Source organism: Pieris brassicae, chromosome 8 (genome assembly GCF_905147105.1).
Source record: "Pieris brassicae chromosome 8, ilPieBrab1.1, whole genome shotgun sequence".
Taxonomy (NCBI): domain Eukaryota; kingdom Metazoa; phylum Arthropoda; class Insecta; order Lepidoptera; family Pieridae; genus Pieris; species Pieris brassicae.
Window position 1 is genome coordinate 16,922,287 of NC_059672.1, and position 14,686 is coordinate 16,936,972.

The window sequence follows — 14,686 nt, forward strand, 5'->3', positions numbered from 1 at the left end:
ATGACAAATGGATTACGAATTATTTGCATCGTATTATAGCGTTGTATGTAATAATTCTGTAATACAATAATTGCGGTAAAAGGTGATTCCCGGAAAATCGGCCAGACGTTATGTTATTTTTGATCTCAAACATCACTTAATTTAAAATAAGGACACTCAAATACTAATATGTTAAAAATAATATTTTTTTTTAACACAGACTTACAAAATCTACCAAGAAACCAAAATTATATATATAAAAAAATAACTCTCTTTATAGTAGCTTATCATAAAAAAGTCACAATACCCACCGAGCGAGTTTGCTTATCTTGCTGAAGCCACGTACAAATTATTTGAAGAAATCTATTAAGTATAAATAACCAAAAATAATAATATAATAAAGAAAAATAAAAATATGATGTGTGAAGTGTGGATGCTATGTCGATGCGTAAAGCTAGAACCAGAGGAGAGTGGAAGCCCTTAGAGGAGGCCTATGTCCAAGGACAAGCTGTTTAACAAAAACCAACCTGCTTGCCGTTATTATTAGTATTTTTTTAAGTATATCACGTTTCGTATGTACTAGTATAAAACTGCAGCAATAAAGGCTTTTATTATTATTATTAAGATTAAGTATAAGGGTGTGCAATTATTTAAACAATTACCGTCTAAAATTCGCAATATTAGCGCGTTTAACCAATTCAAAAGGGCATTAAAGATCATAATGAGCCTTGTAGACTCAAATTAGGACGGCTGATGGCGACGTTTATCTGGTATTAAGTTTCTCATGTAAAAATAATTTGTTTTGTAGCGATAAATAAAGTTTATTAAACATTATATACATGAGTGAAAATGACATGAGAATTTAATAAGGCGCAACGCTAACCAGATCCATGTAACTTCCTCCCACAATCGAGTAGCCCTTATTATCGCAGCACACAGTTCCCGAGGGATTTTTTTGTAACGAATAAGTTGTAGTATATAAATAGCAATGAGGTAGAAATATTGAAAAGCACACGAAAAGAATATTACTAAATATTTGGCACTGCAACGTGTCTAAAACGATTCAGCGTCTCTGTCGCAGCTAACTAGCTTAATTAGCTGTTCAATTAACAGCCAAGCTGTTTAACTAAACGGCGCCGTTCAACGTGCGCCCTGAAAGATAGTCAGCCAGTTGATCAAACAGCTAGGCAAATGACTTAGATCGATGACGTTTCATTACTTGCGTAGGCTGTTGACTGGTAATTTAAATTTAGATCCAGTTTCTGCCACTGTCAAACCCGAAACGAAATTCTTCTAACTGTCAATATGGCGTCGGCAAACCACAGCTTAGATAGTGTTTTCCAAAGTTTCATAAAAAACAACAAGTACAATTGAGTGTAGTGATAATAATAATTTGAAATTGGCTTAAGCATTATAATTTTAAAAGTAATATTATTTAATGTCTTGTTTCATGTTTTTTATTTATGCCAAATAATGACGACGTGATACGAATGGCCTAAGCATCAGCCAGCCAGCAACAGTTTATTAAATGTTGTAACAATCGCTACGGCAATATCTTTCAGGCCGTTAGACGGCGCCGTTAAGTTAAACGGCTGGGCTTTTAATTGAACGGCTAATTAAAGTAGTTGGCTGCGACATCTCTATAGAATTGCTGACGGTTCCCAGTATTAAATGGAAAGGCACATATGTCTGATCACCTTATATATAACAAAAATTATCAACAAAATATGGCTTCACACTTTACGTGAACTTTAAGGTATTTATATAATAAGATATTTTTCAATTGTAATAGAAGACCATAACACGTAATAATGGAAGTATATTAATAAATACATACAACAAACTTTAATAACATTAATTTAATCCTTTCTAGCATCTAAGCCATTGATTGCACCTCTTGCTTGTCTAAAATTGTCCTTGCAAATAACAAGTAACAATATCGCTCTCGTTCACTGCCCCAGTTCCCACAAGGTAGTTTAGGAAGCGTGTTGAGATTTATGAACGTGTATTAATCGATCGGTAATTTATTAAACGTTTAATAGCTATGTTATTAAAGCGAATTGGTTTCGGATGCTAATAAAAACTGGAGCGGCGGTGGGGGTAGCTTTTATTATAAATCAGTGGCGCTACAACCTTTTTAAGGTCTGGGCCCCGGATTTTCGAATCCGTTTCATGATCATTATTCAATCTAACAGGCAAGTAGGTGGTCGGCCTCCTGTGCCTGGCACACGCCGACTTTCTGGGTCTAAGACGTTTCGGTTTCCTCACGATGTTTTTGAGAGAGAGGGTCATGCTTAACCTTGTCAAAAGCTTATTTTCATTAGCTTTTTTCACCATGTAACAAATGCTGGTCTTTTAATTTAAATATTACAACCTATTCTTATATTATTTGTGTCAGAACATTCTACAATTGTTTTACAAACCATAAATTATATCCCAGTACAATAACAACCCCGACATGTAACAAATGCAGTCACGATAAACCTGTTACAATGCATAATCGATTGCGATAACTTATTAGGTATTACCCTATTTATAATAGAAGAGGTTAGGATCTTATTTTTTAAAAATAATAGCAGGCAAATTGTATAATTTTTATCCTTTAATGTTCCTATCGTTGTTTGTGTTAAGCTTGCCTGCTACGTTGTTAAAGTTTTTCGAGTAATTAGTAATCAGTGTTCTGCAAGAACTCAGTTTATTTGTACTAAACGACTATTTGAAACGGCGGAAACGTAGGTTTTTTGCAGTCCCTAGGGGCAGTATGAATTTGTGGTGCCAAGCCTTAACAAAGGCGTCTACTTAATACTGTTTCCGAAATTATCCATTTTGTTATATGTTCTCAGAGCGAATTCTCAAAAACTTTAAATATCCTATGCTACGGTAATTATGTTACACAAGTAATGCATTATTAGCTGTTAGGGTAGTTATATGTTAATAGATAAATAATAAATTTTCAGATTAACATTCAGAAATTTAAAACATATTTAACGCTCGTTTATTCGAACAATCTAATTACAATTATATGGATAGTAAGAAAGTAGACACAAATAATTAATTACTTTGATGAAATTATTACTGCGTTAATAACAACTGCATGGTAATCATACAAATTGATACCTAACGACGTGTTTATATGTCACTCAAAATAGATTAAAATCTCCAAGGTGAGTATGGTGTTAGATTGCAACATAACATTTGCCAGACTATTCCAATTCAGCGCTAGGACCTTTGACCCTTTGGCGTCAGCCCTTCACTTTTAGACGCCCTAATTTCTCCGATTACATTTGAGTCGGAATCAGTATGTGAAAATTGTTCTGTTTAACATAAAGTTGTCTTTTGATTTCAATGGTTTTGCTAAGAGAGTTAATTAACCAAATTGCAAAATGTATTTAAATTTAGATTTTGTAATTAATCGGTTTCGGCGCTTGACTGCACTGCAGCTGATTTAACAGAAAGGGAAAATCGCTGGTAGAATTATTTCAAAATAACAAGGCCTAGCCATTTGAGCTATCAAATTCTAATTCTAAGTGCTAAGTCAAACCAATAGGAAATTTATGACTACAATGCGTAAATAATCTAGGAGGTCAGCCTGCGTCTAAAGTCTTTTACTCTACGCATCTTATCTGTAGAGTAGTAACTGATCAGATACGCACATTCAAGATGTGTCTGAAATTTACATTACATATTTTAGGTACGGTCATTTTGCTGCAGAGTTGTTCAAATTTATATTCTATTTTGCGTTTGCGTTATATTGGCCTTTACATCTTTTTAAAAGGCCAACACCACGAGTTTGTAGACGAAATACTAATTCTAAGTGCTAAGTCAAACCAATAGGAAATTTATGACTACAATGCGTAAGTAATCTAGGAGGTCAGCCTGCGTCTAAAGTCTTTTACTCTACGCATCTTCTCTGTAGAGTAGTCACTGATCAGATACGCACATTCAAGATGTGTCTGAAATTTACATTACATATTTTAGGTACGGTCATTTTGCTGCAGAGTTGTTCAAATTTATATTCTATTTTGCGTTTGCGTTATATTGGCCTTTACATCTTTTTAAAAGGTTAACACGAGTTTGTAGACGAAAATGCTAATAATGGATTTCTGAAAGGCATACAGACGTGGACAGATTTTAGTAATTTAAAGACATCTTCGTGCAGGGTCAATCAACTTTCACAACTGCATCGTTGTACTGATTCTCTGGTCATTAAACGACGCAAACATTATGCAATATCGGCCCAGTAAGACCTGCTACTTATGTGGTCTAAATAAATGCGCATTTAATGAATAAGCCGCATCATCGGTTTAGCGCTGGAACGTTTACTTCTTGGTTCTTTTTGCAGCAAAAAATAATTGTTTCAACATAAAAAACAATAAGTGGAACTGTTATATAAATGCGTCTGTCTCGAGCCCCAGTTGGGGTTTACGGGTTTTATGATTAAATTTATATTTAGTTTGTTGGTTTGTTAGTTGGGCTACCCCCAAAAATGTGCATATTTTTATACGCCTTATAAGTTGTTGTATATCATTGTTATTCTTGCCCACCCCTTGAATAACAAATTGCAATCCTTTTCTGCTGCGGTAGCGATTATAAGTATACCTCATTCTATGTTTTATTTACACAAGGCATTCGTAAAAATATTTTCACGACCTTACATTCGTGATTACTCTCACAATTTTATTTGTATTCATAAATAACATAGGAAAATCTCTTGTAATACAGAGACAAAGTATAAGAGTATGACGTTCTAAGAAGCTCTGTTTTTCCTAAAATAGCTGAACACGTGCGATGAGATATATTTAGAGAGGCATCAGACAAAATGACAAGTATTAAACCAATAGGAATTCCATTGCCACTGTCTGGATCGCATGCTTACCTTAAAGGCTGAGCCGTACGTGACAAGACTGGAAATACACTGTCATTAAAGCTTTGACTTTGCCCGACATCATTATTTTAAAGTTATTTTTAACCTTATTTAATTAATACACTTTTTTATGTATTTACGGTTGTACATAACGTCTGCCCGGTCCGCTAGTACATTAATAAACATGTTTAAAAGTTTAGGTCAGATAATACGATATAATATCTAATTGATATTATATTGTTCTTATGAAAGCGGATTTTTTTGAAATGTTAAATGTATATAGCATAAAGCTTAAGAAAATAATGTACCGGAAGAAGTTCGGAAATATTTAAGTTGTTAAGAATCGATAAATAAACATAAAGCAATAAAAGTCGCTTCAGGTGTCCCGCCCACGAGCTTTCTCACGATGTAGGTTGGGTCAAAAGGCATCAACATACTTTACAATACATTCATATTCATAGAGCCACGATTATCTCACTATTTTGATGTCTGTTTCTACGACACTAAGAAGCCCGTGTACATATATTTCTGATTGATGTGTATAAATCAAAAGTTTAAGACTTTATTTTTGTACCCCTCCCAGTACTAGGGACTGTTAAAATCTCCCCGTTTATTTATTTATTAGAAGGTTCTATAACGGAATTTATTTATGTTACGCCCTTAGATAGTATATGATCTTAACCAACCTGCAATTAAAATAGTAGAAGTTATTATTACGTTTTGTATGGCTACCGTCTTTAATATTCATTAGTTTCAGAAAACTTCACCAACGTCATTCTGTTTACTACTAATCTAATACGAATTAAAACAGATTAACGAAAACGTACTGTAGTTTTTTCCTTATTTACTACATTTAAATACACTTTACAAATAAACTTGTTGGTCTAATCTATGTTGAAATGACGCATGATTCGACTGTATAGGTACATTTCGTGAAGAAAGCTTGACCTATATTTTAATGCGTCCATTAATTTTTCAACTCGTTATCTTTCAGGCCTTTTAACATTTAAGTATTATGGTGATTGCCATAATTAGGAAGGCTCTCCTTATGCATAGCTGACAGGCCAACAAAGTTGTACTGGACTTGTTTGAAATAGTATTAGCACTTGCATGTAACTGTTATTCATTTAACTAGTTTAAACTTGATGTAATAAGTTGTTTAAAAGGTATACTGTCCGTATTCTACGGAGTGCCGTTCATTTCTTGAAAGTATGTTGATAGATAATTTTTAACTAAAATCTAGTTTATGTTCACAAATGCATAATACGTTAGTAATTATTTATTTCTTTTAATAAACAGAATATATGACTCAAAAATGCTATTAAAAGTAAGAGAAAATATAATGGAATTACGCGTAGAACTTTATTTACAAATACAAAAATTGTTTACTTATCGAATTATAAAATCTTCTTTAGGCTTTTCAAAGTCGATCAAAAATTACTTGATCGTAAATATTGATTTAGTAAAATATCTAAAACTTTTTATAAACTATTTTTTGTAATAAAAAATGTGTTAGGTGTGTAGTCTAACTCTAAATCAAAAGAGATATTCTGTTGTCAGAATTTGTGAAAAGCGCCATCTATAACTATAGTGCTCAATCTTTTGATATGGCAACGAACTAATAAAAGTAAGTAAATTACTCACGCAATAAGTTTTAGCTATATCGGCCATAGGTGACGCTAGTGACCTTAAAATTACAATTACTTCATTATTATATTATTTTTATTAATTTTTACACCTTATATATAGAAATTAGATCAAACGTATAAAGTTTAGAAACTAAATTAAAAAATGCTATTCTAGTATTAAGAAAATTCGAATGTAAGAATTATTTATCTGCGCACAAGGCACGCCATCTTATGGCATATTCCAATATATTGTTATTGTCTGTAGCCGCGTCCATTGTAACATTGTTTGGCGCCATTTAAATTTTGAGTCTTAAGACTAAGAATAGGTTTAGAAATACTTTGCTTAAAAATAATTACTTCGTCTGACATTTAGTTCCAGCAACGGAAATAACGAGTTGAGAACATTTTATGATAAAAATGCTGTATTCTAACACTATCAAATATTATCGTTAAAAATGTATTAACTTTTTTATAAATCTAACTTAAGTACTTGACAAACTATGTATTGTTACAGGGAAAAGAAAAGACAAATCGAGAAGACCTGAAAACCGACATACAGCATAGGAAAGAAACGTTTTATCGGGTAAGTTTGTTATTTCTCTGGACAAAATATGCGCCTTTTATTGTTTATTGACATTTTCCTATATTATTTATTGGTATTAAGTTGTATAGATGTATATTGTCAACTAGTCAGAAATTTTCAAACACAATGAAAAAATTGAATAATTTGTTGATATTTTTTTAATTACACGAAACATTCTGAACACATCTGAAATATTGAATATACAAAGATTTCTACACATTATTTGTATTTCATAATCCCAAAGTCTAGACTTCTGACTTATTAAATATATCCTTTGGTCCTATACTCCCTATTATATATATCCTATTATATATATATCCTGAATCCTGTGCAAGTCACAGACGAAATATGTCGTCTGTGACTTGCACAGGATTCAGGATACAATTACATGCACTTCCAAAATATTGAATATTGATTATAAAATAAAATATGTTTATTATGGAACATAAGACAAAAGTATCACTTATTACAACGTCATTAAATTTGAATAAGTAGACATCCTATCTGATCGGCAGAGAAGACCGAGGACAGTAGGACAGAAAAACCAGAAGAACGTGGCAAATGCCCTAGTCTGGCCTTCCTTATTACCTTCTCAGATTCTTGGCCACTTTTCCTCCTCCATTGCTACATAATGGATTTACAAAATTATATACAATTCGAGATGGTTAAAATTGTTTTTTATAGCTGAAGTTACATTATATATAATTTCCAGGAGGCCCCGTCTGACGGCGATTCAGCGGTGTCTTCCGCGCCAGCCTCCCTCTCACCGCAACCGCTCAACGACATGTGGGTACGTATAAGCTAAAAATATTTGTTTACTTTATTATACACAAGAAAGCCATGAACGATTTAAAGGAACACTAAAAGGCCTGTCGCGATGCAATCCGTAAAATAAATATTGAAGAAGCTTTTCAGTTTATTCCTTACATACCAAAATAGAGGTATTGTCTCATTTTAATATAGATATTAGATCGAGTCAAGAATTTTACAAACTACTTATCTTCTATTGAGTCTCTTCTTTACATCGTACGTATCCTGAGAGATATGTACGTACTTTGCTTTATAGTAAACTGTGACTCAGTGTTAAAAATTTATCGTATACACGAATGTTCGGTGGCGGTATTTTCTATGGAGCTGGGTAACAAGTTACTCTATTGGTTTAAAACGTGAAAAAAAAATCGTATATATCGATAACAAAAACTAATTTGGCTCATCTAAGGCTAATAAATCTAACACTTCAATACAAGTGAAGTCGACCTCTTTGGACATTATCGGAAACAATACAATAGTATTGTTACCTTATAAATTGCAATACAATAAAATGTAATAACATTTTATTGTATTACAATTTATAAGGCGTTCCACAACAAAATGTTAGTCCATCCACGTTGTGCATGGACTAACATTTTATTTGCGCTTCTAATTACTTACTGAAATATATAACTTAACTAATGTAAGGTTACATAACTCGCGTTAGAGTTTTATCTAAATAGAACATAATGAAATGCCTGAAATAATACATTTATATTTATGCAAGATTTAACGAATATTAGGTAATTTCCACACTTCAATAAGCAAATTAGATTGCATATATCTTATCTAATTAGAATATTGGCGATTGCAACCAGCCAATTACACTTAATTATCGTTAAAGATTGATTTTACGGTTAAATATTATACAAGTTACAACCAACTGTTTTTTAATGACTGGTTATTTAAATACACAAATATACAGTATTTTCAAATATACGGTTCTGCGAAAAAAATATTAAATATTTAAAGGAGGCAAACAAAACCGAAAGAGCGGGTTTCGCGAGGAATTGCGCCGGCTCGCCCATGAATATTGTAAATAAAAATATTACCGATGCAGCCGGGGCGTATTTCGCGACGCCTGCCATTCGCGAACTAGTCGAATTAATTAAATGTATATTGTTTTTATTTTTGGAAAAAATGTGGTATAAAAAGTCTCTGGACAATATGGCAGGGGAGTAGAGGGTTATAAATTAATAATAAAAAAAAATTGAAAATTAAAACAATTGTTGGGTCCTTGTGGCAGTGTACATTTAACGCTGGCAGCATTTCCTCACTGTATTGCGATACTTAATAGTTAATAAAGGACAAGCTCTCGAGTCACTGGTAATATCATCCAGGCGCCAACTTAAAACTTTAAGCATGCAACTTGAACCCCACGGACAAAGAGTCTCTACCTCAAAGGGAACAAAATCAAAGCTGAAGAAAACTAATTTTGATTCGTTTTTTGGCTCCTTTAATTAACAAACCTAAATTGATCACTTCTATTTGGAATATAAGCTTGAGAATATTTTCATTTATTAAGATCTTCATTGTGAAACTTTATTAAACGTGATCTAAGTAAAAAATGTCCTTCAAACGACGGCAAAATATAGGGAAATCCGGACAAGATTTACGTTAATGAATTATTAAATAGTTTTTTTCAAATACTTTAAAATAAATATTTTAATATAGATAGAAGACTGAAAACCGAACACCACATTTTATTATCGCACAGTACGTATAAACAGGGAGTCCTGGATTTAGATTCCTAGCAATTTAAATAATGAAGATGCAGAAATGGCCCTCTGTGTCACAGGGGATATGATCGACCCATAGACAATAAACATGACAGATCTTAAGCATTTGTTGCTTTGTCTACATAAATCGATACTTTTTTAATCTCATATCGTCAAGAAGCCAACAAATAGGTACAAAATGCGATTATAGGTGTACACTTTAAACAACGTCACCTCATATAAACGTAACGTGTACTGATATTTTGTTTAGTTAAAATATCTTTTGAACACTAGCGCAGTGGGAAAAGGGTGAGTTTCTTGTTTCTTTTTAATATGTTGAGAAAGTATTTTTGAATAAAGAATAGTGTGGCTTGCTCTAAACTTTAAATAAGTTAGCGCTAAGTGTGACTTCTGTCTGTCAAAAACGTATAGGTTATATTTAGGACCATAGATACTTATCACAATTAACTGACTCTAGTTTACAGATATTCATCCTAATACAAAACAATTCATATATAAAAAAAATTGTCATCTATAAAGTTAGGGAAATTTTTAAAATATTGATGGCTCTTTAGTAAGACGTTACACATACATTACTAACAAGGAATTCAGTATAGCCTTGAATTATCATGGGAGAATCGTTCACTGCTTGTAAAATGTCACGATTTTGCAATACAAACATCTTGTCACTAAAGTTAAAGGCGCCTGAAGTTGCGTCACGTTGCTCTATTGTTTTGTAGGGTGACCAAGCACATTAGTGAAACCAGGTTATGTTGCAACTAATCAATGTAGACATAGGTCTGTGTTAGAAAGCGGTGTCCACATTATATGCAACTTAGTAATACATTTTGACGTGAGTTTTACGTATAATTTGATATAAATAGGCTGACACGAGACGAAAAGGTTTTATAGCTTCTTTCTATCGGTTGATTAACCAAAGCAAATTAATAGGTACTACTAACACAACGACTCCAGTAATGTATGTTTTCAAAGCGTATGAAGTTCTTTCTTCGAAATATATTACCAACAGAAAATTTGTATTGCATACGATAGTCTTTGTCATACAAATCCAAATTCATGTTCTTCGTTGAATACGGGAATTTGTACCTTATTACAAACACAAAAGCCCTTTCATACATCCCAAGGTCGTCCTAACGCTTTGTCTCTTACAGTCATGCGGGCAGTGCCGCAGTTCGGCGGAGCGCGCGGCGAGCGCGGCGCGCGAGTGCACGCGACTTGCAGATGCGCTACGAGACGCCCGCGATCAAATCGAGCTCATGGAATTCAGGCTGCTCGAGCTTGAAGACGCACAACCCGAGAAGGTAGTGTGGTGACACCTTTATTTAAGTGTAAATTTTAAGTGTGTCTAGTGAACTTGGGTGAAGTGGAAATGAACGGGATGGATATGGATGAGGTAATTAATGTCATAATCATACAGCTATATTTTTATTAGTTTTTTATTTAAATTTAAATTTATTTGATACTAGCTGCCCCCGTAAACTTCTAAGCCAACCTTTTTAGTAGCTACATACGAAATATTTTGTTATGATACCCAGAGACCTAATAAATACCTAAGTTTTAAATAATTTTTTTCGACTTTTTAAATATTTTTCCAATTTTTCTGTTCATAAAAACCTTCGAAATCAAAGAATTAATACAATTACCCAAATTTCTCCAGCCGTCTTCCAGTTTAATAACTAATATTGGGATTATTTTTTTATTTATATAAATATGTTTACAAACCCAAACCCATAGTTTACCCAAATGGATTACCATTTACATTTCATAAACTATTTCTATATTTCGTATCAAACCACAACTTATTTAGCCTTTGAGTAATTACTTAAGTATTTAAATTGCGTTATTAACACTCTATGTTGTCCGAGTAATCATTTATCGACTGGATTGTGTAAAATTGCAATGCATTACTTAACATAACTAATTTGAATAGACTAGTACTACAACAAAGACAGTAAACTATTCACTTTACTGGAAAGGAATTATTTAATATTAGATCATCATACTGTAGTCACACAGATAATGTAAACACAGTAAGTAAGTAATAATCTTAATAGGACTTGCCGCTTAGTCACGCCTTAAAGTCCTGGGATCGAATTCCGAGGAAAGAATACAATAAAAGTATGTTGGTTTAAAAGTTAAAGTTTCTACCACTACGGGGTTACTGGACTTATAAAGATTATGAAATTTGTCCATAGACAAATACGGTTGTCAGACCGTTATTTCAAAGAATAACTTACTTCCTTTTAAAAGCAGGAAGTAGTAGGAATTTGTTATGTGATACGCTGTTGAGAAAAATAAACACAGAAGCAATGATAACGTTATTTAATTTATTTGAAGGATTTTTAAAATAAATACTGTATTCAACATCAATTGATTAATAAAGTTAATTAGGTTTAATCAATTAAGCGAAAATATAGTAAAAAAAGACATGTGTGTACTTATGTGCACACGTTAGAAGTTATACTGCTTTGGCGTAACAAGATAAAATATTTTCAATTTTTTTATCTTTCGCCTTATACTGCGTTTGTAGAAAAAAAACACTAACAATAGAAAAAAAATTCTTATTTATACTTTATTTTATGACGGTGTGCGCGCGCATCGTAAAAAATACTATCACAATTTTTCCGTTACGCGCCAATAGAAGTATAACTTCAAAAATAACCTGTTACTTTAATTAAATACCAAATAGATACTTATATATCATATCCTGTTTAAAATAATTAACGATTTGCGCATTTTATTACTTTTAATTATGTGTTCTATTAATTATTCTATAACGTCAACATACTTAATTTCTTTATATATATAATATATAGTAGTTTTTATGAAACGCCGAAATTCTTATCACTTAATTAAAAATGTTTTCCAGAGTAATTGTGATTTCAAAACCAACTGAACGCGTTTTTTTCTATGTCCTTGCATATTAGATCCATCCTTTATATTCAGCATTACTGTAGACTTTGATAATAGGCTACTCTAATAATAGGAAATAAAATAAAGTATTTGTGTAGACTTTTAGATGTAAGACTCTCTTTAATTTTCGATACCTTAATCACTGCATGTAAACCTAATATTAAAGCCATTCGTCATCTACGTTTCCTGTTACGAATTCATAACCTTTTATGGATCATAACGCTATTGACTTGCAAATTGTCCGAGCCGTATTGACTTCCAATTTTTCTTACCGCTTTTTGCCGTTTGTACTGTTACTTTGTTTACAATGTACATATAGTTGGAATTGTTAATGCTATCGAATTATTTATATAATAAATACAACTTTTTTACTAGCGTTAACAAATCGCTTATATAATAAAAAAAATGGAATTTTTTATGTATTTACTTGTCCTTCTTTGTTCCTTAAACTTACCATACAAATATTAAAGTATTCTTTAAACATTTACACATGTTTGAACTCCATATCGGAACGTTTACCTAAATCAGGTCACTATGAAGACTGACAGATGTCAAAGGTGAGGTCTATTTAATTGGCCTTACTATATGCCTTCCATGTCGTACAGTACTTATTCGTATGAATGACTTTTTGTATTACCAAAATATTCCAATAATGTTATTAGCATGATTTAATGATTACATAATTGATGTTCAAAGTCCATTGAAGGTATTCAGTAAATTATATACACATATAATACAGGAATTTATATTTATATACTTAAATACAACTTCAGACATCGTTAGATCGGGAAGTTTGGTAAAAATCGTTAAATAATCCGATACATGATAAGTAGAGAGTTGAATAGATTTAAACAATAAAATAATATCACCAAATTGTATTCGTACTCGCGAGAACTACTTTTCTAAAGCGTGGTGATTTTAAAATTAATGAGTTATCTTATTTATGGAGGCTCAAGCCCCTTTCTTGAAGGACCCTAAGTTGAATGGGAACTACTTCAGTGGGCGGCAAATCTGCCTTAAAAATGCTATGTTGTTGAACTACGCACGTCGGGGTTATATGGCAATGTTAAGGACATTCGACATTTTTTTAACGCTGAATAGTTGTACACGACATTCAATGCAAGATTGGTAATGTGATAAGAATTATGACTGTACATAAAGGTGTGAAAATGTTTACAATAGAACGGAGGTTATATTACTGGAATGTGAGATTCCAATTGAATGGAAAGGATTTTGCTCCAAGGTTGTCTTTTATCTCCATAGGAATACATTCTTTATCCGATTGCGATATTAAATCAACGTCATTTTACTCCAATCTTGTTAGTGTATTAAGTGTTCTCATGGTTATATTGCTTTTTAACTGTTAATGTTGTTCTGCTCCACTACAACCTTTTTACTACCTACGATTTTTTTCAACCCTGAAACTAAAACTTTCCTGTGTCAATTTTAACCGAACAAACAAAAGCTTTTTATGTATTTTAAGTTATACACATCAAAATGTGAACTTTTTTATCTAACTTTAACCGGTTTCGAGTAATTGCGCGAAAACTTCTAATTTTTTAATCGTTTTTGACGCGAAAATCTTTACACATTGTTTTTGTATTATTAGAACTACATTATGAATTTTTCAAAGTTGAGTGCTGAAATTTAATTTGACAAGCTCTCAAGGAATGATTGAGTCACAATCTTCTTCAGTAAGATCTGACGATCGACATTGATATAGGAAATAAACATCTGATGTACTTGTCAAGTGCGGTATATATTAAGGTTAAGGTGTTTTATGGTGGTTAATTTGTAAAAGAGTCATAATTTTTTTACGTTTTATCACAGGAAAATCACTGTGCAGTCGTCATCTAATATGAGGATATATCATGTGTATGTATACCTTCTAGCAGTCACGTCAACTAAATCTTTATAATAAAACCATATTTTTTTTCTTCAGATTTTGTCATATTGAAAAAAATAAATAAAAATCATTTAATTCAGACCATATAAGTCCATATATTGTTAGAAGAGTTATACTTATAACTATGTTAACAAAATTATTAAAACATTTAAACATTTAATTCATAAATCTCCGTTGATTCGAGGCACCAGGTACATAGGCATGTATTTGAACCTAGTGTCTCAAAACAGAACATTCGGGTTTATTAGCTATAAACAAACGGAC

General features: G+C 32.2%; 1 protein-coding gene across 2 annotated transcripts in view; it reads left to right on the forward strand.

Annotated features, from left to right (window-relative positions):
• Window positions 1–14,686, forward strand: part of LOC123713660 (myosin-2) — an 85,108-nt gene that overhangs the window by 57,852 nt on the left and 12,570 nt on the right. For both annotated transcript variants that reach the window (XM_045667446.1, XM_045667447.1), the window contains 3 exons: window positions 6,986–7,054; window positions 7,767–7,844; window positions 10,755–10,904. In XM_045667446.1, coding sequence (XP_045523402.1) covers window positions 6,986–7,054; window positions 7,767–7,844; window positions 10,755–10,904 — 297 coding nt within the window. The remainder of the gene's footprint in view (window positions 1–6,985; window positions 7,055–7,766; window positions 7,845–10,754; window positions 10,905–14,686) is intronic.